The 25,901-nt window shown below is 45.4% G+C and overlaps 2 protein-coding genes across 15 annotated transcripts; both read right to left on the bottom strand.

The window, feature by feature from the left end:
• Window positions 1–292: 292 nt before the first annotated feature.
• On the bottom strand, window positions 293–8,370 carry Ebp (EBP cholestenol delta-isomerase). 2 transcript variants are annotated; one of them, XM_060374412.1, is made up of 5 exons: window positions 8,217–8,370; window positions 5,179–5,538; window positions 1,848–1,884; window positions 1,610–1,740; window positions 293–787 (listed from the first exon to the last, which is right to left on the bottom strand). In XM_060374412.1, exons 2-5 carry the CDS (start codon window positions 5,477–5,479, stop codon window positions 564–566), a joined length of 693 nt encoding a protein of 230 aa, XP_060230395.1. In that variant the 5' UTR covers window positions 5,480–5,538; window positions 8,217–8,370; the 3' UTR covers window positions 293–563. The 2 variants fall into 2 exon arrangements, with proteins under 2 accessions (XP_060230395.1, XP_060230396.1); XM_060374413.1 differs by lacking the exon at window positions 8,217–8,370 and adding an exon at window positions 7,010–7,108.
• A 1,051-nt stretch (window positions 8,371–9,421) lies between these two features.
• Porcn (porcupine O-acyltransferase) lies at window positions 9,422–21,596 on the bottom strand. 13 transcript variants are annotated; one of them, XM_060374404.1, is made up of 16 exons: window positions 21,451–21,592; window positions 21,035–21,098; window positions 20,644–20,812; window positions 19,284–19,405; window positions 18,868–18,911; window positions 18,420–18,601; window positions 18,210–18,340; window positions 18,077–18,094; window positions 16,720–16,734; window positions 16,501–16,626; window positions 16,242–16,342; window positions 14,839–14,915; window positions 14,689–14,752; window positions 14,524–14,609; window positions 13,399–13,509; window positions 9,422–9,854 (listed from the first exon to the last, which is right to left on the bottom strand). In XM_060374404.1, the coding sequence occupies exons 4-16, from the start codon at window positions 19,397–19,399 to the stop codon at window positions 9,753–9,755; spliced, it is 1,173 nt and encodes a 390-aa protein (XP_060230387.1). In that variant the 5' UTR covers window positions 19,400–19,405; window positions 20,644–20,812; window positions 21,035–21,098; window positions 21,451–21,592; the 3' UTR covers window positions 9,422–9,752. The 13 variants fall into 13 exon arrangements, with proteins under 13 accessions (XP_060230387.1, XP_060230390.1, XP_021518990.1 ...); XM_060374407.1 differs by having other exon boundaries at window positions 19,284–19,476; window positions 21,451–21,568; XM_021663315.2 differs by lacking the exon at window positions 21,035–21,098 and having other exon boundaries at window positions 19,284–19,476; window positions 21,451–21,596.
• Window positions 21,597–25,901: the final 4,305 nt, after the last annotated feature.

Raw genomic sequence — 25,901 nt, 5'->3', positions numbered from 1 at the left:
TAAGTTGCTCCATAACAGGACCAACCTGCCACTTTGTCGCTCTTAGAGCTCTTCCTTACTCTCTCTTTGTTGGGGTGCACCTCCCACTGTGCTTCTATGTCTGTCTGTCTCTTTCTCCCTCCATCCAATAAACCTCATTGGATTTAAGACTGATTGTGTGCATGGCATTTTAATATACATACTAACACTACCTATGTTATGATGGAGGCCTATGGATGATTAAGTGATGGGAGAAGTCTATGGGGTTAGTTATTTGACATTTCTGGGATTAGTAATGAAATATCTCTCAATGTTATAATTAAAGATATTTTATTTCCTAGTTTTGAAAATTGCCACCATCATGGAGCTCCCACCTTCTCTTGCATCCTTTCCATGATAGTTCCTGACAGTAGCCCCACACAGTCCCTACTGTTCCTGACTTTGGCCCTTTTTGTGCTCAGTCATCAGCCTGAGAGTGACAAATCAGAGTTCTGATCCTCCAATGTGTGGGAGGGGGAATCTGAATTTTCTGGTAGGTCAGAAGAACGCCTCATCAGCAGTGTTCCAGCCCACTCCATTGCTCTTTAGTTACGCTTGCTCTTAGTTTTCATGACCTTGCTGTCCAGCATACTCTGGGCATCAGTGAGATGCTTTATGGAATCAAGCACAAGGACTCCAGGTATCATCACCCATATGCCATTCATAAAAACAAAGTAAAACCAGAAATAAAGGGGGTGGCCTAGCTCCCCATGCTGGAATCCATCCTTTTGTTCTGTCAGGAAGTACAGCACATCCCCGTATATCTGGCCTGTAGGAGGCAAGAGAAGGAAAAGCCCTGGTGAGGACAAGGAGGTTAAGCCAGACTACATTCCATGGTATTCCCCAACTCATTCTTCAGGGACTCAGAGCTCAACCCAAATTCTGAAACCAAAGCTGGAAATCTGAGGTGACAAGGTACAAATTCTCATTTTTCCCATTCTTTCCTTCTTCCTAACTCTCTTTTCCTCCATCCTTCCCTCCTCCCTCCTTCCCTTCCTCCCTCTTTGTGTGTGTGTGTGTTTGTGTGTATATGAGAGAGAGAGAGAGAGAGAGAGAGAGAGAGAGAGAGAGAGAGAGTCAATCTAGCTATGTAGCCTAGGAACACTCAAAACACACAATTCCTTTACTTTAGCCTTTTGAATGCTAGGCTAACAAGCATTTACCACCATACTTGGCAAGATCATGGAGAATTCAACTCAGGACAGCTCACCCTAGAATTAAAGGCAAGCTTAAAATTCTAGATCTCATGACAACTTGGTATTTTAAGACTAAAGAGAGCTCTTGTAAGCAAAGGAAAGAAAGCTAACACTTTAGGTGCTGGTCCTGGAGGACCCAGGATCTTTGGGCAGCATGGACTACATCATGTAATCTTCATAGGAAACTGTGATGGAGAAAGAAGAGAAATGTACATTCCTACTGGAGAGGCAAGCTCATGGAGGGATTTGGTTGTTTCAGAAAACTAAAGAGTTTATAATTCAGCACATCTCACCCCTGAATGGGCACTTAATAAGATCTTACCCACAGGGATGTGCCCATGTCTAGAGAGTCCCCCATTAACCCTTGTAGTGTCAAGTATAGGCTTTCTCCTCACCCACAGAGACCACAAGCTGTAGGACAAAGCGGAAGGGCTGCTGGCGGAGAAAGGCAATCACTGCCCACAGGCTGAGTGGTCCCCAGAGACAAGCTGTGATAGTCTCCATAGAGATGATGAAGTTGTCATTACTGCAAGAGAAAAGAGGGACAATGGCATCATTGTACTCGTTAGTGCCTCCAACTCACCACTGCCACAAACCAATGCAGGTTTCCACTGACAGAGGCAAAATACTTACAGGATATATCGGCTATCACCAATGGAATACTCTTTCCCTGAGGAAAATAGAGATACATAAAGAATCAAGTCAGGAAAAGGAACTCATATTTGTGATAATCACTGTGAGGCAACAAACTTTATAATATCCCCATGTCTAAGTTTACTCAACTTAGGTAGAAGTTTTGATTCTAAGGTGGATGTTTTTATATAATACGTGTAAATACTGATATAGACCAATGTTGCTATGATCGCATGGTATATGGTATAGAATGAGCATAAACAATGGACAGTGTGAGGCAGGTGTGATGGTGCATGCTTGTAATCTTAGCACTTAGGAGGGAGAGGCAGGAGGATATGTAGTTCAAGTTCATCTTTGCTTACACATACATAGATACTAAAAAGCCATCATGCACTCTATGTGATGCTGTCTGGAAAAAAAATATGGCAAGTGCTAGGCTGTGGTGACACTTGCCTTGAATTCCAGTACTCAGGAGGCAGAGGCAAGCTGAACTCTGTGAGTTTAAGGCCAGCCTGGTCTACAGAGTGAGTTCCAGGACAGCCAAGGTTACACAGAGAGGTCCTGCCTCAACCCACTAAACCCCCTATAATAAGAATATAAGAAGGTCCAAGAATATAGCTCAGTAATAGAGAATATCTGAGGTCCCAGGCTGTATTTGCAACAGTTCTCCCAAACCATAACACCAATATAGGCAAGGGACTTAAAAAGGCTCTTCCTAATGGTCAATTAATATACGAAATGTGTTCAGAGCTTCATTAGTAATTAAGAAGAAGCAAATTAAAACCACAGTGAATTCTCACATCTAGAGGGACTAAAAGTTAGAAAACACCAGACCATAGATGCAGAGAAACCCGAACTTTGATGTTCCACTTACGGGATTGTAACAGTATAATCATTTCTGAAAACAGTTTGTTAGAGTTCTCTCCCAACCCAAACGAAACACAGGGCCTTCAATGTTTGCCAAGTAGTCACTATAATGCTGAGCTACACTCCTGGTCTTTGGTAATTTTCTCTAAAACTATAAATTTTCTCTAAAACTATATCCACACCTGCCATAATACCCAGCCATATATATATATATATATATATATATATATATATATATATACACACACTTACCTAAGCTAAATGAAAACAGCTGTGTGTATGTATGTATATGTATGTGTGCTACACACACACACACACACACACACACACACACACACGTGCATATTATGTGTGTGCGTGTGTAAAATAAAATGCCAATAGTAGCTTTATTCATGAGGTCAAAAGATATTGTCAAGCATACAGAAGACATGGGGGAAATACCCTGCAGTATTGTACATGTCAAATAACTGTGAAATGATGAGGAGTAGCCTAGTTTTTTTTTTTTTTTAATTTTATGTTTTTTCAAGACAGGGTTTCTCTGTGTAGCCCTGAAATTCACTCTGTAGTCCAGGCTCGCCTTGACTTCAGAGATCCTGCCTGCCTCTGCCCCACAAGCACTGGAATTAAAGGTGTGCGCTGCCACCTGCCCAGTTTGAATGACCTCATTTTTAAAAGCAACATTTGGAAGTATATATATATACTATGCTACCAGTTACATAAAAAGGCAGAATGATGCTAATAATAAACATGAACAATTAAAGAACACATACTGCTTGCCACTGTTCTAAATGTCTTACATAATAAGTGTTGTATTTACTATTACCCCCTTTCACAGTCAAGTAAACTGAGGTTTATGTGTGTAACTTAAATGTAAATGAACTATGGAAAGAAACGTTCTTTTTGGTGATAGGGATGGAATTCAGGGTCTTGTCCATGCTACATTATGAAACTACACCCCTGCCCCTGCAATAATTATTGGAATTTTGGGGAGACATGGTAGACAGAAGGCAGATTTTCACTGTATATTTCTCTAAATGGTTTTGCCATTGAGTCATGTGAATATATGTGCAATCAAAAAGTTAACATATTGACTGTGGTGGCAAAGACCTTTAATTCCTGCACCTGGGAGGCAGAGGCAGGTGAATTTCTGTGAGTTCAAGACCAGCCAGTTCCAGGCCAGCCAATGCTATACAGTGAGATCTTGTCTCAACACAAACAAGTAAGTTAGGGGTGTGGAAAGATGGCTCTGCAGAGGATAAAGAACTGATGTTCTTGCGGGGAACCTGGGTTCAGTGCCCATGTGGAGGCTTACAACTCTCCTTAATTGAGTGGGGCATGGTAGCATACCCTTCCATGCAAGCACTTGGGAGGCAGAACCAGTTGATCTCTATGAATTCAAGGGCAGCCTGATCTACATGGCAAATTTCAAAGCAGCCAGGGTCTCCCTGACTTAAAAAGAAAAAAAATAAAAGCCTATGATGAGCAGTGCATGTGTGGAGAGCTGGCTCAGTGGTTTAGAGCACCAACTGCTATTCCAGAGGACAGAGTGCTCACATGGTGGCTCACAGTCCTCTTTAACTCTAGTTCCAGGGGTCCCAATTCCTTCTTTTGACCTCTGCAGGTATTGAATGCATGAAGAAGTAGACAGACATTCATGTAGGCAAAATGCCCATACACAAAAAAATAAAATAGAAAAATTAATTAAAACCAAAAGTAAAAGAATTAAAAAAAAAAAAGCCGAGCCATCCTTATTTTCAGTTTCAGGGGATGTGGTGCCTTCTTCCTGCCCCCATGGGCATGTACAAGGCACAAACATATACTTTCAGGCAGAATATCTCATACACATAAAATGAAAATTAATGTATCTTAGAAATTAAAAATAAAAAAATAATTCCAGCACAGATAACAACTGCTTAGGCTTTAAAAAGAAGTTAATAGGTTATCTCCATGAATAGTCCTTGGTTGGAGTATGAGTCTCTGGGAAGTTCCCTGTGTTCAAATTTCTTGTTCTGTTGCTCTCCTTGTGGAGTTCCTGTCCTCTCCAGCTCTTACTATTTTCCACTTCTTACATAAAATTCCATTCACTCTGCCCGACAGTTGGCCATCAGGCTCAGCATCTGCTTTGACAGTCTGCACGGCAGAGGCTTTGACAATGCAGCCACTTCTGATGAGAACTGATAGACTAAGATCAGAAAGAAGGAGAGGAGGACCTCCTCTATCAGTGGACTTGGGGAGGGGCATGCACACAGAAAGGGGGGAGGGTGGGACCGGGAGGGGAGGAGGGAGGGGCTTATGGGGGGATACAAAATGAATAAAGTGTAATTAATAAAAGTTAAATAAAAAATTTTTAAAAAAGTTAACAGAATTTTAAAAAACAAAATGAAACCATTGGTGGGTGGGTAAATATCAAAGCAAACCTCTACCCAGAAGATTCCCTCCCATAGTACAAGAACTCACGACTCACAGAGTTGGGATAAGAAGGCTTGGTCTTCAAGAAGGATGTCATGGTACAAAGAGAACCAGCCCTCAATCACAAGGTGAATGAAGGCACACAAAGCAAACCAGCACAGGGCCATTCGACGCCAAATTCCAAGTGGGACAATGGAAGCTCGACCAGACAATAGCCATGTGATCACAATTAGAATCCCAGAGATGGAGAATAGGCCAACCAGGATATGCCAGGTCTGGAGATCATTAGGTACAAAGTTGTCCAGCCTCAGGTGCCTGGGCCAGTATGGGTGCATGTGGCCCATATTGCTGGTCATGTTTCTATGGGTCGCTGACAGCTTGTAGATAAACAAAGAGACAAAAGGAACGGAAAAACCTGGGCAAACAGAAAGCACATGGTGAAATAAACCAAATCCAAATAGTTTGCAACAAGAAATATAAGTGAACTGGATCTATTATTTGACAGAATGACTTGTAACACTGGATTAAAAATAGTCCAGTTTGCTGGGTATGGTGGCGCACATGTTTGATGCCAGCTCTTGGGAGGTAGAGGCAGGAGGATCTCTATGAGTTTGAGGCCAGCCTAGTCTACAAAGCAAGTCTAGGACAGCCAAGGCTACATAGAGAAATCCTGCATTAAAAAACAAACAATAACAAAAACCAAACCAATTTTAGCTGGACCTGCTGTCACATGCATTTAGGCCCAGCAGTTGAAGGCTGGTGGAGCTCTGTAAATTTGTGGCTAGCCTGGTCTAAACAGTGAGTTCTGGGTCAGCCAGGCTAAACAGTGATAAATACTCTGTCCCAGAGGGAGGGCTAGGAAAAGAGAGAGAAAAAAAATCTAATTTTGAGGCATTTTAAGAATATAACTGGTGGGTGCTGTAGAAATTATTCAGCAGTTAAGAGCACTGTCTGCTCTTCCAGAGTTCCTGAGTTCAATTACCAGCACCCACATAGTGGCTCATAATCATCTGTAATTTCCTCTTGTGGTGTGCATGAAGACAGAGCACTCAATATATATATATATATATATATATATATATATATATATATAATACATCAATAAAAAAAAAGGCTGGGTGGTGGTGGCGCACTTCTTTAATCCCCACACTCGGGGAAGCAGAGGCAGACAGATCTCTGTGAGTTCGAGACCAGTCTGGTCTATAAAGTGAGTGTAGGACAGCTAGGGCTACACAGAGAAACCCTGTCTCAAAAAACCAATATATAAAAAACTGGGGATGTATCAGTGGTTTTGAGTATTTGTTCTTGCAGAGGACCCAAGTTCAATTCCCAACATTTACATGGTGGATCACAATCATCTCTAACTTCAGTTCCAGAGATCCAACACCTTCTTTTGGCTTCTGTGCACCCATACTTACATGCGGTCAAAATAAATTAAAGAAAAAAAAGAATAGAATTAAATATGAAGTTGCATAAAGAATAAATGCTTGTCCCAGGCTCTGGGAGGTATAAGCAATAAGAAATGGGCTTAGCTTGAGGATGGAGAGCTAGCTAGGCTATAGAGTAGACATGAATAGACAATAAAAGGTTCTCTTCACTCTTGGCAAGATTATCAGGGATTTTGAAATATTTAAATAAGCTACTTGTAAAAGAACTATACCCCTTTGTGGAAAACAGCACATACCTGTCAAAACTGAACTAAAGTTCAATGTCCTTCCCAAATATGCATAAACCTTTGCACCTTTGACCTTTGTTTTCTCTACATTCTTTATCTGTAAGTCTGCACAATATCGCCTTCAAGGACAATGGATTAAAAAAATAGGTCCACAAGCACATACTTTCCCTAATATTAAAACTTAGTTTTAACACAGTTCGGTAGCACGTACCTGAAATCCCAACATTCTGGGGGCTGAGACTGAAGGATGGCCATGAGTTCCAAGCTAGCCTGGTCTACATACAAAGTTCCAGGATAGCCAGAGCTGCATAGCAAGATACTATATTCAAACAAATAAACAAACTTAGAGATTAATTAACTTCCAAAACCCCAAATCAGATACATAGCTTCTACTGGGCACCTAGGTGCATTATGTTTCCCAACACCTACTCTTCAAGTGCAGCTTGCTTTTCTGCTTTAATAAACTTACTTTGTTTCACTGTGATACATCCTAACATTCTCTCTCTCTCTCTCTCTCTCTCTCTCTCTCTCTCTCTCTCTCCATGAGACATAGTTTCTCTGGGTAGCCTTGGCTGTCTGTCCTACACTCACTTCGTAGACAGGCTGGCATCGAACTCAAGAGATCCTTCTGCCTCTGCCTCCCTGAGTGCTGGGATTACAGGTAAGCACCACCGCACTGGCTAACCTAACATTTTCTTATAGGGCAGGTTTCAAGAACTCCAGGGCACCTAAGCAAAGGTCCCTGAAGCTCGGTGGTGGGGGAGAGGGGAATCATCGGGCTGCACAGCCAGCAACATTGATTTGTACTTCTTGCCCTGGGGCGGCGGTGGGGTCACAGTCTAGTGATGGGCACAGAGGAATTAGTCCTGGCCCCAGATAGTCCTGGTCAAGTCTGGTAGGCGAGTCATTGTCAACAAACCAGGTCTCTAGCACTTGGGGCTCAGTTTGGTGGGAAAACACAGGAACATAGCCTGGGCGCACTGCGTGAGGGCAGTGGCAAGGATTTAACTGGACACTACTCCCAACCACCAGGTCCTGGAAACGCAGCTGGGGGCGGAGGGGGGCGCTGCAGAGACGACCAATCAGAGCGGTGACTCTAAGCACCATTTCAAAAGCAGAAGACTCCAGGCAATTAGAGTGCCCTGCTGTCAACAAACCAGGAGTAGCATAGGTGGGGGTCTGGCAGGCGGCGCTAACCAGGAGAAAGGGGAACCAAGCTCACAGACCACCAATCACAACCAGAACCTTCCACTGCAGCTGCGCAACCAGAGAGCCAGTCTTCTGTAGTCTGGACTACGGTTTTAGGGCCAGGGTCTCGCGCAGGCGCAGGGTAGGGCAGGGCTCGCAGGCAGGCGGCTGTCAAAGAGGACTTGGGCATATGTGGGGACTCCGCAAGTTTGCGGGCGGAGGACACTCACCTAGGTGGCGTGATCGCGGAGCGACTTCTTAGCACAGATCTGCGACTTTCCAAGCAGACACTAGGCTCCTAAGCAGCCCCAGTTCCGCCCAGCCCTCGCGGCTTCCCCTCCTAATAGAGCAGACCAATAGTGAAGTGGAGAAAGTGGCTTCTGCCAATAGGAAACCTCCCTATGTCTCAGACCCTGTCCTCGCTTGTGGTGCCATTTCCCCTGTTGGCTGAGACCAAGTCAGGAGTGGGGTGGAGACCCAGATCGGGTTGGCTGGCGCATCCTGCAGTAGCCTATCTATGCTATTCTGGACTTCAATTTCCCTGCCCTCTTTATCAGTCGCAAGATAAAAGGCTAATGAAACGGTAAATCTGTCAGTGAAACAGCGTTGCATGGTCCTCATCTCCTGTAGGCAACCCGTCGGTTCCCATGCCCATCATCAGTCCGAATGCAAAGAAAAAATGGCAGGTAGATCTTCTGCACAAACCAACCTCGTGCCCTCCTGACTTCAAAACTTCCCGGTCTTAACAGCAGCCTGCACTCTCACCAGGTCCTACTTCAAATCGAAACTATTCGGAACTCTCACTCCTGCTGACCAATTGGCCTGTTGACTCTCAACCGTGCCTGTTCCTAACAGACAAACAGAATGGCATGACGCTAAACCAGTGGGCAACCAGACCTTGTCAGCAGTCAGAAAACAGACCCATCTCAGAATGTCAGTTTAATTATAACCTCCAACCCTTGGTCCTAAAGGCCAATAGGCATCAACCCATCATCTGCCTTGTTCTTCCTTCCCCCTGCACCCTGGACCAATCAGAATAGGGGTCCCTTGACTCTCTATCATGTATTATTAAGCCTCCCCTGACAAAAATCTGTTTTTGCTCCAGGCAAGCAGGATCGGAACCCTGCCATCCTGGGCTTATTAGCCAAAAATAAATAATTGGTTTTGTTTGTTTGTTTGTCGAGACAGGGCTTCTCTGCCCTGGCTGTCCTGGAACTCACTTTGGAGACCAAGCTGACCTCGAACTTACAGAGATACTCTTATTTATTTCCAAGTGCTGGGATTAAAGGCATGCCTGGCTTAATGTAAACAATCTTAAATTCATCTCAAACAGATCACAATCTGCCCCCTCCTCATGATTTTCAGTTTCCAAACCCTTATCTGTGGTGTAACCTTCTTTGCTTTCTCCTCCTATCAGTGAAGAACGAGGCTATGGTGTATTTCTACTTTTATTTGACAATAACAAACTGCATATAAAAAGGGAGAAGGCAGGCAGGGAGGCCCCAGATCTGCTCCTCCCTCCTTTCTCAAGTATCCACCACTCCTAGGCCTCAACAAGGACCACCCTCTTCCCGCCTGGTGCCTGGTGGTGGGGTGAGGATTGACAGGCATGGAAAGGCTGTGTGTGTTTGTCTGTTGTGTGTAGGGGTGTTTGGGGCTCAAGAATGGAGAGGGGTCAAGGAGTAGAGAAAGGGCCTTCCCTTATACCCCATCAGAGTTGATACTCTAAGGAGGGGTACTCAAAGAGATTATGAGGGTCATATGCCTCAGCCTATGAGACGGTAGAAGATCCAGCATCCAAAAGTGACCCAGTGACTGGCCCAGCTGAGCTCTGACCACTTGTGGACAGTATATGCCATGCCGTAGCCCTGTGGGAGAGAAAGAGGTCATGGTTTTGAAATTCAACGAAGACAGTGAGTCTCAGGAAAACCCATCCTTTGCCCAGGGATGTTCTGGTACTCCTTCATATACCTAAGCAACAGAAGGGTCTATGTACTTATGAAGGGTGACCAGATACAGCTTTTTTTTTTTTTAATTCTTTAAAGGTTATTTTAAGGAGCTGTGTGTATAGCTTAATGGGACGGTGTGTGTGTCTACACACAGGAGGCCCTAGGTTTTGATTTCCATATGCCAAAAAAAAAAAAAAAATTTCAAAAATAAGAGAATGTGCTGGATTGTGATTGAAGTCATTTGTATATGAAACCACTTGAAATCTGAGTGTCTACCAAAAAGGGACAAAGTAAACCATGTTGCATTTTTTTCAATAAAAAAAGAATAAAGATGTTATGTACATAAAAAACTGGGGAAAGCAAGACATGGTAAGGAACACCTTTAGTCGAAGCACTTAGGAGGCAGAGGCAGGGTGATCTCTGAGTTTGAGGCCAGCCTGGTCTACATAGTGAATTCTAGGACAGCCAGAGCTACACAGAGAAACCCTGTCTCAAGGGGAAAAAATGGGGGAAAGAAATTAAAATATATTGTGTGTATGTTTGATATGCTTTGATAAAAATAGTTAATAAATGAAAACAAGTGATTGCTTGGACATTTTGCAGTGAGAATCTACAATACTTACTTTTTGTTTGTTTTAGGGTGCTAAGGATCATTTATTCCAAGCATGGTAGAGAAGGGCTCTACCACTGAGCTACACTCCCAGTCTTAAAGTATTTTTTGTTTGCTTGTTTGTTTGAGATAGTGTCTCTCTATACAGCCCTAGCTGGACTAGAACTTACTGTATAGACCAGGATGGCCTCAAACTCAAGGAAATCCACCTGCTTCTGCCTCCAAGTGCTGGGACTAAAATCATTTATCACCACACTTGGCCCTAAAATGTTTTAAGAAATGTTAAAGCCTGGCATGGTGGTACATGTCAGTAATCTCATCTATTGGTAGGGTGAAGCAGGAAGGCTCTTTTTATCTAAAAAGAAACCAAAGTGGGCATGATGGTTGACACATTTAATCTTTTTTTCCCCCTGAGACAAAAGCTCTCTGTGTAGTCCTGGCTGTCCTAGAAGTTGCTGTGCACACCAGGCTGGCCTTTAAATCAGAGACCAGCCAGCCTTTGCCTCGAAAGTGCTGGAATTAAAGGCATGCATTACCACTGCCTGGTGACAAATGTAATCATGGCACTAGGGAGGCCCAGATTTGACATACAGGTTTAAAGCCAGCCTGAGTTCAGGACTGAAATACTAACAACAAAATAGAAACACACACCTCCCACCATATTTTTATTTCTATACCTTTTTTTTTAGGAGCCAGGGTTTCTCTATATTACTCTGGCTGTCCTAGAACTGGCTCTATAGACCAGACTGGCTTGAGTTCAGAGACCTACCTGCTTCTGCCTCCTGAGTGCTGAGGGTAAAGGCATGCATCACCATGCTGGGTTGGCACACTCAAATTTTCTACACTCAATTTGAATAAAAATTTAAAAATATTTTTTAAAAATATTTATTTATTTATTTTATGTATATGAGTGCTCTATTTGCATGTACACCTACATGCCAGAAGAGGATATCTTGTATGTGAGCCACCATGTGGCTGCTGGGAATTGAACTCAGGACCTCTGGAAGAGTATAACAGTGCTCTTAACACAGCCATCTCTCCAGCCGTAAAAATGATTTTAATTAGGACAAAACATAAAATTTTATTTCCAATTAACAATATAAAAATTGAGGCTGGAGAGAAGGAAGGAACATTGGCTACTCTTCCAGCAGTCCATAATCCAATTCCCATCACCCACATGGTGGCTTACAGCCATCTGCAACTGTAGTCCTGTTGGATATGAGTCTCTCTTCTGGTGTGCTTAGATGCAGACAAAATGCCCATATATATCAAAAACATAAGTAAATCTTTTAAAAAGAATTAAAACACATTTCAAGATTAGCCTGGTCTACACAGTGAGTTCCAGAACAGCCAGGGCTACACAGAGAAACCCTGTCTCAAAAACAACAGAATTTAAAAATCCAAGTATTAGAGCGGCTAAGACAGAAGGATATGGAGGTTGAGACTAATATGGGGAACAATGACATCCCGTCTCAAAAGAACAAAACAAAAAGACAAAAAGTAAAACTTAACTAAAAGAAAAGCAAATTTTAGATTCTTTAACAGCCATATGAAATACTTTTCAAATTGTTCTCAATTGTAAAATGAATATACCTGAAATTTGTATACTTGACATGAACAAACAGTATACAGCCAGGGGTGGTGGCACATACCTTTAGTTTCAGCGTTCTGGAGGTAGGGGTAGGTGATCTCTATGAGTTTGAGGCCAGCCTGGTCTACAGAGTGAGTCCAGGACAACCAGGGCTACACAGAGAAAGCCTGTCTCCATAATATGTACAGAAATTTTAAGGTGAACTTTTTTTTTTTTTCAAAAATAGGTCTCAGTTATATTACACAGGTGGCAACATGCCTGGGCTCACAGGACATTCCTACTTCAGCATCCCAGGTAGCTGGCACCTATCCACATGTATCATTATTCCAAGGAACATAGCATTTTAAAGCAGAACCCAGGGCTAGGGATGTAGCTCAGTTGGCAAAGTGAGCACACAGCACACAGGAAGCCCTGGATTCCATCCCCAGCATGGCAAAAACTGGGCCTAGAGGCCCATGTCTATAATTTAGCACAAGAGAAGTGGGGGTAGGAAGATTACAAGTTCAAGGTTGTCTTTGGCTACATAATAAGCTTGAGGCAAGTCTGGGCTACATGATTCTCGGTCTCTCTCTCTCTCTCTCTCTCTCTCTCTCTCTCTCTCTCTCTCTCTTACACACAAATCCATGGAGTGCTTACAACATCTTGCACCAAGCCCTTGGTTTCATCTCTAGCAGCCTATAAAACTGGGTGTGGTGGTGCATGCCAAGAATCCTAGGTGGATTTAAGCTGTGGGCTGGCTTTCCCCGGGGTCCGAGGATTGTTCAATGTTCCTGAATAAACTGCATTGAAAAAAAAAAAGAATCCTAGGTGGGAGGTGCAGGCAGGAGGATCAGAAATTCTAGGTCACCTTGGCTAAACAGTGAGTTTGGGGCCAGCCTGGAACACAGGAGACCGTGTATCAATCAAAGCTATAAACAAAAGTAAAACCTGGTACTAGGAGGTGTAACAAGTGTATCTAATATGAGGCAGGACCTAGGTTCAGTTCCTAACAGTTAAAAAGGGAGAAAGAGAGAAGCCTGGATTTTGTAGCCTATCTCAATAGAAGGAATTTTAGAGGGTAAATAAGTAAATATTGCAGTTTACTAAAAGGAAAAAGCCAGCGATATGACTAAATTTGAGAGACAATGGGAAAGTTGGAACATGGCATTTGTATAAGCTAAGACACATGACCTTGGCTTGGCTTCACTGCCTTGGTCTTTAAGGTTCTCCCAAACAGTAACTGCGATCCCTGATTCACCTCCCAGCCCAGGGCCCCACCTCACCTGCTCCTCTGTGGTGTCATCCACATCCACATCAAACAGGGAGCCCAGGTAGGCCAGGTGGAAGATAGCCAGGGCCCCAAAGAACAAGTTTAAGGCTCGTACCCCCAGGCCCTGTGGGGGACAGATAGATATAGTTGGCAGCTGGACCTGCTCACTGTCCCCCACCACCACCTGTGCAGGGAAGCCCAGGGGGGACACACAGCACTGTGGGTTCCGGGAATGAGGATGCCCAGGGTACCCCGAGATAGGAAAGAGATGGTTCAAGTAGCCTCTTATGGGAGCTCAGAGGTATCCAAGGACGAGGGTGTTGGTAACCACGAGGGCGTCCAGGTGGGGGAGATGCGAGCATTCAGGCAGAGGAGCAAGAATGGTGGGGCTTTGAGCCAGGGGTTATGTTGATGAGCATCATTGCCAGGTGGGAGACAAATGTGAGGTTGTCTGCATTTCTTATGGCAAACAGAATGAAAACAACAACAAAACCAAACCAAATCCCACCTTGACCTAGAGGACCCATCTTTTCCCTTTCCCACGTACTCTCTGCTCAAGCCACACTGGCCTCTTCACTTTTGCTCAAAGATTCCCATGTTGGGGTGTGACTTTTTCACTGGGTCTTTCCTATTCCTAAGCTGCATCCCGCCCTTACCTCCTTTACTTAAAGGACTCACAAGTTGCCTCACCCGTGGAGGCTTTCCTGATCTTCCCAATGAAAAGGGAAACCACCACCACCATACTTCCCATCCCGTTTCCCTTATACTCTAGTGCTACTCACAACCTGATAAACTATGATTAGCCTTGACTGACTTTCCTGACTCCCCAATTAAAATCTTTGTCCCACAGGGCCAGGACTTTGGCCTGCTTTGTTCACCACTCTGTCTCCAGCACCTAGAACCATCAGGTGCTCAATAAATTGTTCAGTGGGGGAACGAATGCCAGGTTGTGTATGCAGCAGGTGCTCAATAAATGCCTGTTACAGAAACAGATGCAGTGAATAGAGGTGAGGTTTTAGGAATGGCTCAGGCACCAGAAGAGGAGGCTGGACACTCAGAGACAGACACAAGACGGAGACAGAAGTGACATTTTTGAAGGGTAGTGCTGGGTACAAGATTACCCGTGATGAACCCTCACCAAGCGATGACGATGTGAACAGTCTGGAAGACAACGCTTCGACAAGATACAGGCGCTGAGGACCTGAGCCAGGCGCTTCCGGAGGACTGGACAGTGTGGAAAGGTTAGCCTTAGGGAACACTGGATACCACCTCCCAGAAACAGAACACAGGGCTCAGCACTCACCGTGTTCCACATATGTGATAAATGCCAGGGACAGCAGTACTGCAGCCAGGTGGAAACTGAAGCCCTGGAGACCCGGGGGAAGGGGACAAGGAGAGTGAAGAGGAGGCTCTGATACCCCCACCCAGCTTCCCTTGATCGAGGTCTGCTCACATGCAGGAGGGCACTGGCTGCATAGGTGACCAGCACAGCAGAGAAGGTCCCCAGGCGGAGTGCGTTCTTGAAAACATCTGCAGGTGGGAGAGAAACAGGTCAAGATTGCTGGAACTTCCACCAGCCATTCCAGGGAGTCACTGGTAGGGACCACTCAGGATAAAGTCTTTGTGATGTCACAAGCCTTTCTTCCAGCTTGCTTCAACCAGACTTTTCAAGGTCATTCAATGCCAACCCTCCCCCTTTCCAAGTTCCCAGGGCAAAGTTCTACCTTCCCACACACCCACACGCTTAGCAAATCGTATCATTTTTTCCTGCAGAATCCCACTTCTGAAGTGCTGTTGCCACCATTATTTGATGATTCACAACCAGTGACAGTGGCCCCTTCACTGCTATCATTCATTCATCCTTTCTTCCCTCTCCTTTCCTCCATCTAACCAAAGGGATCTAGTTACAAAAAAAAAAAAAAAAAAAAAAAAAAACCCAGAGGGATACAGTTAAAACCCAGATGACTCTCCTCAGATCCCAGCCCAATCCAGAGTGACTGTCTGAGTCTGAGAAAAAGACAAAGGCTTCTCAGTGGTCCAGGAGCCTCTAGAGGATCTCTCAGGTCTTACTTCTACCCCTCCTTGCTGAGCCTGCCCAGAGACCTTAATTCTTCCAATTCTGGGGATGCAACTCAGAGGCTTGCAAAGCCTCACCATGGAGTCCCATTCCCATTCCCCCAACCACGGACCTTCTTGTGGTCTGTCATACACACCAGCAAACTCCCACCTCAGGGCCTTTGCACCTGCTGTTCTCACCATCTGCCACATTCCTCCCTTGGGGATCTGCATTCCTTGCTCCTTCACTTTCCTTAGATCTTTCCTGAAGTGGCAGTGAAATTTTCCCTGGATAAATTATGTAAAATTTCCGGACCACTCCCTATTTCTCTCTTCCTGTTTCAACATCATTATTACTATTTACTGTGGTATATTTTTTTCTTATTTAGTATCCCTCCTCCAAATTGCCAGTTCTACCAGGTTAGCAAATATTGTGGGCAGTTTTGTTGTTGTTCCTAAGATATCTTGTTTTTGAGACAGGATTTCATGTCTCCAAGGCTGACCTAAAACAGTTCTATGTAGCTGAGGATGACCTTGTACTTCTGACCCTCAAGCTTCAACCTCCATAGAGCTGGGATTACAGGCAAGTGCCACACACCCAGTGTTTATGTCATGCTGGGGATCCAGTCTTGAGCTTTGTGAATGCTAGGCAAGCGTTCTACAAACTGAGATACACTAAGGGCCCCTGATGTGTATCTTCAGTGCCTATCACACAGTAGCTGCTCAGTAAATGTTTGCTGTACAACCATATAAAAGGCTCTGTGTTACCAACTTTTCTGGAATGGTGACTTAGTGACTCACAGTTATTTAACCAATAGGACATGGGCAGGTTCCAGCTGGTGACAACTTCCACCATGGACCGGGGTAGCTCCACATTCAGTGGTCTAGAGACTGTCAGGTCCCTGTGGGCAAAACAGACATTCTATTACAGTTGGTATCTCAAGCTATGTAGCTGCTATGCCTTTGGTTTGACTGCTCCCTTCCCAGGAACACCTCCCACCACCCTACAGTTCCTTCAGGCAGCACCCTGTAGGAGAAGGGGCCCCAAAGCCCTCCCCACCATTCCAGGTGGTCCTTCTCCTCCGTGAAGCCAGCCCCGGCCAACGTGGCTGTGGCCTCAGACAGAAAGCCCACAAAATAGTTGCTGAAGTGGAAGGAGACAGCACTCTCGTAGGCTCGTAGCCACCTGTGAAGAGAGTGCCAGGAAGAGAGGCATTATATTCAGGCCCTGACATGACACCCCCCCATGTTTCACAGTATCCCAGCCTTGTGGACTCACCTTACCATGGTGCCCCTAGGGCGCCCAGGGGTCAGGAATGCAGCAGAGAAGAGAGAAAAGAGAGTCAGAGAGAGCCTGGAAGTTGGCCTGACTTCTTCATAGATAAGACAGAAACATGGTAGCAAAAGAGGCAGACTATGATGGTCACACACGTACATTGTCAGGTGACTGGTTTCATGTGGCTCAAATGAATGGGTGAGTTGGCATATGACATGGCCCTACGCACTAAAATGGCCACACAGCCAGACAAAAGTGTTCTTAGCCTCTGGGCTCTCTAATCAGATTTAGCCACCTTATAAGACAATAAAATAAAATTGTGTGAGATACAGATACAATTAAATGCCTACCATGCACACACACACACACACACACACACACACACACACACACACTGTCAATTTCACAGACAATGTCAAAAACAGACAGCATCCTGCATTGCAAAACATATAGGTTCTTCAATTAGGCTTTGTGCCCAGCTGTTTAACTCAAGGACACTGCTCAAGTGATTCCAATTTTTGGACTCCCTTTTTCTCTCCCTGGCTTTTCGAGATACGGTTTCTCTGTGTAGCTCTGGCTGTCCAGGAACTCACTCTGTAGACCAGGCTGGCCTTGAACTCAGAGATCCTCCTGCCTCTGCCTCCCAAATTCTGGGATTAAAGGAGTTTGCCAACATGCTTGGCAACTTTTTGGAATCTTGTTCAGTATCAGCCATAACAGGATCCAGTGAGTAAGGATAGGCAGTCACACAATCAAACAGTTAGCAGCCAGCCAGATACAGTCCTGGGCAGACACAGACACATGCTCACAGCTTGTCATAACCCTTTAGTCAGATAGTGGCAAGCAGTCCAAGAAGGCAAACTAGTAGAGTCAATCATAAGCAAGCACACACACTGCATGCTGTACAGGCAGACCAGAGTTCCAGATAATCACAGATCCAGGTTTACCCTAGCTGATAGCCACAAAAGCCCACCACTGACAATGCACAGCCAGCCAGTCCGGATTCTTAGTCCCACACGCATGGAGTCAGTGGTCACAGGCAAACAATTCAACTGTTATCTCAAGTTATAGTTTAGAGTCACAAACTAATACACACTTGTCACTTTCCATTACAGTCACATAAGTAGTTTCTATTGGTACAACACAAGAACATCCAGACACAGTAGTGTTGGAATGTCAGTCATACACGGAATCACAGAACCAATCTTGGTCAAACAGACATCCACAGACAGACACTTGAGGTCTCTGTGCTTTAATGGGGTAGATGGTCAGTCAGATTCAGATGTCTGGAAGCAATTGGTCCAAGGCTCTGGCCCAGCCCTGGTCATCCCACTTGCCCTCAGCACCTGCCCTCATTTACCTGGCTTTGCGTTTCTTGCTGTAGTAACAGAAGACAGACAGAAGCATTAAGAGACAGGCTCAGAATTGGGAAGACCCAGGCTTCTACCCAACCCCCTCACTGCTACAACAGGGGCCTTGAAGGCTGTGCTCACTTGCGAAGGAGTCGATCACCGTCGAGGGGGATGAAGTAGGGAAAGAGGTAGGGGCCCACACAAGTGGACAGTACAAGGCACAGCAGGGCCAGCGCCAGGCTCCGGGCCACCTTCTTCAGCCATCGGCTGCTCTGTGGGATCAAGGATCCATGAGCACTGCCCCATGGCGGTTCCCACAGTCCCTGCCCACCTGGCCACCCAGGAGCTCACCAGTGGGCGGCCTTGGACAGCCTGTAGGTAGCTGTGGAAGGATATCCAGGGCCCAAAGACGATGGTGCCCACAAAGTAGAGGTAGCCCATGAACTCCACTGGTGAGGGCACTGCACCCACCTCGCCCCGGTCCAGGTCGAAGCCCAGAGACACCGCCTTCATGGCCACGATCATCTGGGCCCCTATGTGTGCGGCCCATGGTCAAGTGTATGGACAAAAAAGCATGTCACCATGAATGATAGGGTGTGTCAGGTGTGAGGTCAGAGGAAAGGGAGACACAATGATAGGTAGAAAGAGACACAGAGACATAGATGCCAGGGGAAGAGGGAGGCCTGCACTGTATGATGATTTATGAAGGGGCAAAGTCAGGGAGGAAAGAGTCAGGGCTGGGGCTTTTAGGAGATGAGCAGGAGAAGGGAGGCGGGAGGCGGGAGGCAGAGCTACCCACCTCGCATCTTGTGCCATGTCACGGTGTCCACCATGTGCATCTCACTGAGGAAAAAAGGTGATGGTCTTGGCCCTATGCCTCCTAGGGCTTCAAACACTACAGGGAACACCAAGGTATTGAAGGGGTTCTGCCTTCCTGACCCATACAACACATTAAGGAAAAAAAATCCCCAGGACCCCCTCCTCCAGGGGAAGCCCAATGTTCAGCCTATCCTGTACAGCCTCATGGAAGGACAAAGGTTTCCGGTCTCCTGCAGGAACACACGTCACTCTTTGGTATCTCCTTGTAGAACGATGGTCCCTGACTCCTCTCTTTCTTAGAATCTCATGCCATCCTATTTTGGACCACTTCATCAAGGCCTTGGGGACCTGCCTGCCTTCTGCCAACCGGGTGAGGGTGAGGATGCACACCCATACCCCATGAGCAGGTAGATGAGGATGGTGACGGAGAGGAAGACGCCTCGGTGGGAGGAGTGTCGGCAGAGGAACAGCACGAGGTAGCACAGGAGGCTCAGCAGCACGACCCAAACCATGTGCAGCTGGAAGAAGTGGTAGAGGCTGAAGAAGCCACCTGCCACGGTGCTTGCATGCTTCAGGTAAGACGGTAACCCTTAGGGTGGGAGGGAGGGAGAGAGAGAGAGAGAGAGAAGGAGAGACAGAGAGACAGATAGAGAGACAGAGAGGGAAAACAAGAAGCAGGAGGTTGGTGGGCTGGCAAGAAAGGAAGGAGGACTTGGGTAATAGGGCCCAGTCTAGGCAAAGGGGTTGAAGGGGACCCAAAGCTGGTACTGGAGAGCTGGCATGTGTGGCAAGGCCTGGATTTAAAAAGCAACATCTACTAAGGACATTTCAGGGACCCTGAAAGAAAAAATTATCAATTTATGTTGGATAGTATTACATCCGGATTAAAAATTTGCAGGGGTGGGGATGATGGCTATGTGTGTGTGTTGGGGGGGTGTTTTGTACTCAGGGACCATATACTGAAGGACTTGGGGCAAAGTGACATGATACCATCAGGTTATTGAAATGATTTTTGAAAGATAATGGCTGTTTGGACAGGTAGGAAGGTGGAACAATATCTTGTGGCAAAGTGTGATTGATTTTATGTAAATATATATTAGTATTCTTTCAGCTTTTCAGTAGCTTTGCTATGTACCGAAACAATAAACCTGGGGAGAAAACATTCACTTAAGATGAAAAGGAAAAAGATTGGAGAACCTTTGGTTTTCAGAAATCTCTCTATCCTATAGGAATCCTGGGGACTTGGAACTTTCTCATTTGGATATTGCCTTACTACGATTGTGAAAACTTTATGGAATCTAAGAACCCAGAAATTTTGCCATGTCCTGATTACAGACAATCATAACATTAACATTTTGGAAGCCTACCCTGTGAAAATCTCAACTTGGCAGACTCTTAAAACCTTGTAACAATGTTATCTTTCGCTATGATACTTGTAACATCAGCACTACAGGATCTGACTGATAACCTTGGAATAAACAGCTCAGGACCCACAACCCCAGAGTGCAGGAATGCTGAAGGTCAATTCTTGGTTTAACAGGATGTGGCTTGGCACTCTGTGGCTTGTGATGTGTTGTGGTGGAATGGGGGCTTAGCTTAATGGGATGTGGTAGGGCTGGACCTGTAGGGGCTTGGATTGGCATGGCAGGATGTGGGATGGTAGGGATGTGGCAGGGTACGGGATAGCTTGGCAGCTGTGAATGTGACAGATAAGAATAAATCTGATGTGGTGGAACACAGTGTAGCAGGCACTTACCCAGCCTCCAAAGGAGGCGGCAGGCAAAGCAGATGGTAAGAAGCAGCCAGATCTGGTCAAGGCCCTGTTGGACAGTAGGCAGGAGACAGCCCTGCAGTAGCTGCTGGAAAAATTCCTGGCGGCTGAAGGTGGCCATTGTGGACCCACACAGATGGATGGACAGATGGATCTGCCAAAGGGAGGACACAGAAGAAGTAAGATGTCCATAGGGCTGCTCGCAATCAAGGTTTGGACTTGTGCACTCAGTGCTTCAGCTGGAAGTTGCTGAAACCCCAAGGTGGAATTGGAAGGCTTGAGGGAGGATGTGACTATCAGGTAAATCGGGCTGAGCCACCAACTGTGATATCACTGGGTGTTCTGGATGCACTGTGACCCGCGGGAAAGGAAGGACCTGTGTATCTTGAATGCTGTGAACAGTCCGGTCCAATGATGATAAAATGATATGCATTCCAGACCTATATATCAAATGGGGCGGAAAAAGTGGGCTCCTTGGTTTCCAAGGTAGTCACTCAGTGTTGAAAGCAGAAAGGGGGAGTCTGTGACACTTAGGGGCCGTGTGCATATCTCCTTGTATGGATGTATCCTTATCGAGCTTCATCTCACCCCACTCAGCGAAAAGCCGCCAACAAAGCCCTGCCCTGGTCGAGGGACTGCAGGAAAGTGGAAGTGTTGCCAGGGGACATACCAGGGAGGGAGTCCTGTAGGTGATGCGGTCGAGGTCCCAAGACAAGAGGTACAGATCCGTGCCCAGGAGGCCAGCTTAAGGATGGGAACGTGGGAGCCGCGCGCACACTACTGAAGACCTACCTGGCAGAAAGGAAGCCGTGGTCCTGGGGACCTGGGACACGCACTGCTGCCACCGTCGCCACCGGGCAGCCTCCCCCACAGGCCGCAAGGCCGGGACCAGCAAGTGGCTCCCAGGGCGGCGCGGCGGAGCGGGCCCTTTAAATCCCGGGGCGGGCCAGCAGCTGAGTTCCTCCAATCGGAAAGCGGGATCGGGGCGGGGACCGGGAGGAGTGAGCCTCAGCATCGCGAGGAGGAGCAGCAGGGTTTGAGGGGCGCGGGGTGCCGAAGCACGTCCGTGCGCAGAAGGTTCGCGGGTGCCCTTTTCAGGCCAGTTGCTATTGCAGCTCTGGAACGTTTGGGACGCAAGGATTTTTCAACTTCCAAGAAACCACTTCCTAATGATTATTTTGTAGTCCTTAACCAAGATGGAAAAGATAAGGGGAGGGAGGGGGTAGCCCCTTCTCTGCCAAATGCTGGCCCCTGCGGTCCCTCTACTCTACATAGTAGTGTGACCCCAGTCACAGCTGGAAAGTAAGCGGACGTTCCTCTCTTCCCATCTCTCCAGGAATCTGAAGGATTCCTTAGCCCCAGGGACCGGACAGAAGCTTTTGTAGGTAATGACTGTGTCACCTCGGAGCATTCACTAGGCTCCTTATCGACCCCCCTGAGGGCTAGCTGTAGGCATTTGGTTTATCATTAACTGATTTTGCTTGCTTTATTCCCCATCCGGTCTGGATCCTGCAAAAAAGTGACCTCAGCTGATATTAAGTGTTCCCGTAAATTAGAAGGAGGCTGTGACCAAGACCGAGCTCTTAAAACAAAAATGGACCCGACAAAGATCCGTGTTGGTCTCTGTGGACCAGCACGAAGAGCTTATGCAGCACTGTTCTTTACCGAACCTGCAGTCGTGGGCCTTCAATTCTATTCCTACGCTGATGAAACCTTCAACTCCCCAAGAAGAGCCCATTTCCCTTAAGGCCCACTTATAGGGCATTAAGGGGCTTAGCTCTAAATGTGAATGTGAATGGAAAAGCATACCCAGGTCAATCCTGACCTCATCCTGACCCTAGGAGCTAAGGAAAACAGGTTCTAATAAGATTAATGCCTGGCTGTATGGAGTTAAGGAAGTCGTGCCCATTCACTCTGGACGGTGTCCCTTTCTGTTAAACAAAAGAGTGGGATTAGCAGTTCTTGGCTTGGAGAAACTTTTTGCCTGTCTCTGTCCCTGCAGTCTGAGGGTACAACCTATGGCTGTGTGCTTTCTAGGTAAATGCGCAGCCACTGAACTTTTTTTTTTTAACATGAATTGAAATGGAATAAATTAATGAAGTTTACAGATGAAAAATATTTGACACCGTGGGTATGTGTATATGTACTATACATAAAGACTTCCATCAACTAGATGCACAAATATAAAGTCTTTTTCTCATAAGTAGAATATAAGGCTAGATATCTCAGTGGTTAAGAGTATTTGTTGCTCTTGCAGAGGACCTAGGTTTGATTCCCAGACTCACAACCATCGTGGCTCACAACCGTCTATAACTCCCATTTACTTTTGTGGTGTGTATTCATACATAAAATAAATCTAAAAAACACGAAACTACAGCAGGTGTAGGGGCATATGCCTTCAATCTTAGCACTAGGAAGGCAGAGGCAGGTAGATCTCTGTGTGGTTGAGACCAACCTGGTTCATATATGACTGAGTTTCAGGTCAGCCTGGTCTACATAGTGAGTTCCAGGCTTTTTAGGGGCTACATAGTGAGACCCTATTCAAAAAAGAAAGAACTAGTACCTATATTTTGGGCCATATATAAACATGTACAAATAAATAAGAAAAGAAAAAGAACTAATATCTATATTTTGAGCCATATAGAGAACATGTACAAATCCATAATAAATGTATATATTTAAATCTCTTTACTTTTTGGAGAAATGAAAAGCAAAAGAGTATACCAGTGAGCTATTTCACATCTAGAATTGTGGTGTTTGGTCTCTTCAGTGCTAGGGATGGTGCTTACCACCCTATACTATGAAGTTTATACATGCTTCATATGCTTTTGGCTGGGGGGGGGGAGGCAGCTTCACTAGCCCTGGCTGCCTTGGAACTCACCATGTACCCTAGACTGGCACTGAGTTCACAGGGATTCACCTGACTTCTGAATTCTGGTGCTAAAGGTGAGCACCACCACACCTGGCCCCTTTTATTCACTTATTTTATTTACTTATTTGTTTTGAGGCAGGGTCTCACTATGTAATCTGGGCTGTTCTGGCTGTGTAGAATAGGCTGTCCCTGAACTCACAGAGACCTGTCTGCTTTCTACCTGGGATTAAAAGCTCACCCCTCTGTGGCCAGCTCCATTTCATTAAATTTTATTTGCTTACTTTTTTCACATGTATGAGTGTTTTGCTTCCATACATGTCTGTGCCTAGTGCCCAAGTAGGTCAGGTGAGAGGAACACTTTGATTCCTCTGGGACTGGAGTTACAGACAGCTATGAGCTGCTATGTGAGTGCAGAGGAACTGAAACCAGGTCCTCTGGAAGAGTAGCCAGTATTCTTAACCACTGATTTATCTCTCCAACCTCCCTTTTAATTCAATTTGTTAAAATTTTTGTTGAGGGGAAGGATGGGTGCACACAGGACATAACAAATATATGGGGGTCAGAAGCCAACTTGCAGGAGTTGGTTCTCTCCTTCAACCATATGGATCCTGGGGATTGAACTCAGATCATCAGGCTTGGCAACCAATGCCTTTATCCTCTAAGCCATCTTGCCAGCACCCTCCCCTACTTTTTCTTTTAAAAACAGGGTCTCATGTATCCCAATCTGGATTCAATAAGTAGCTGAAGATAAACTTGAACTTATGACTCTACCATAAGTGTTTGAATAAGAAAAAGGGAACTGGGTGGTGGTGGCACATGCCTTTAATCACAGCACTATGGAGGCAGAGGCAGATTTCTGTGAGTTCAACGGCCAGCCTAGTGTGTCCAGGACAGGCAAACCCTGTTTCTAAAAACCAAAACAAAAAAGAAAGAAAAAGGGAAACCTAGGTTATGAGCTGTGTTAGTTTTATTTTGGTTTTAGTCTCCACTTTATTTGTTTTCTTTTGTGTTGTTGCTGTTTTGTGAGACAGGGTTTCTCTGTGTATCCTTGGTTGTCCTGGAACTCATATAGACTAGGCTGCCCTTGAACTCACAGCAATCTGTCTGCCTTTGCCTCATGAGTGCTGGTATAAAAGGTGTGACCACCACCACCCGGCTAGCCTCAGCCCTTTACCTTTCATGATCTTGATGGGTTTTCCCATTTATTTTGTTTTTGTTTGCCTGGATGTTTATGAAGAATGCAGACCAGTTAATAGAAGAATGTTCTTCATTATGGATTTATCTGATATGAATTTAGACTATGTATTTTGGGCAAGAATTCCACAAAGGTGATGCTGAGTGCTCAGTTTCAACAGGAAGAACAAGATATTGATTAGTCTCAAAACTGTTGGTATTTGCTTTGGTCAGCTGATTAAGATGATGAAGTCTAGGTTTTTCTACAACATATGTACTTTTCCATGTGTCTAGTATCTTACTCGGAGTTTTTAGCTTTTTTTTTTTTTTTTTTTTTTTTTTTTAAGTCATGAATTCCTTATCTTGCCTAGGCTTATCCAACCATCAGGAGATACTAGAGATTGTGTAATTACTCCTTAGTCCCAGAGTAGACACTCAGATTTAGTGTCCGGTGGTGAATCTTGCCCGAGGCAATTACCAATCTGATAATAGCCAAACGGTGGCTTTTATTCATTTGTTTGTCTGGCAGTTGCTTTTGTTTGTTTGTTTGTTTGTTTGTCAAAACAGGCTTTCTCTCTGTAGCCCTGGCTGTCCTGCTCGGTAGACCTAGCTGGCTTCATACTTAGAGATCTGCCTGCCTTTGCCTCTCAAGTGCTTGAACTAAAGATGTGTGCTGCCACCACCACCTGGTTTATGGAATAGCTGGCATTTTACAGCCTTTCTGTACAGCACTCATAAATCTTATTTTAGTTGACAGGTTAAAACTAGTATTTATTAATTTTTACAAATAAGATCTTGCTAGGTTGGCCCCAAATTCCTAGGCTCAAGCTATCTTTCTTCCTTGGCTTCCCAGGTAGCTGGGATCACAAGTTGCTCTGTGTGGTGGCACACACATTTAGTCCCAGCACTCAGGAGGCAGAGGCAGGTAAGTTCCAGGATGGCTCGCGCTACACAGAGAAATCTTGTCTCAAAAAATCAAAACAAAATACTTTAAATATAGGTCTACTCATATGTCAGCCAAATATGTATGGCTCCCTGGGGGGGGGGGCAAGAGATGGTGTCAGATCCCCTGGAGCTGGAGTTAGAGGCTGTGAGCCTCCCAATAATGAGGTGCTAGAAACCAAATTCAGGGCTGGAGATATGGCTCAGTGGTTAAGAGCGCTGTCTGTTCTTCCAAAGGTCCTAAGTTCAATTCCCA

This window comes from Meriones unguiculatus, chromosome X (assembly GCF_030254825.1).
Source record: "Meriones unguiculatus strain TT.TT164.6M chromosome X, Bangor_MerUng_6.1, whole genome shotgun sequence".
NCBI lineage: Eukaryota > Metazoa > Chordata > Mammalia > Rodentia > Muridae > Meriones > Meriones unguiculatus.
The sequence above is the reverse complement of the archived record's forward strand: the minus strand, read 5'-3'. Positions and strand labels throughout refer to the sequence as shown.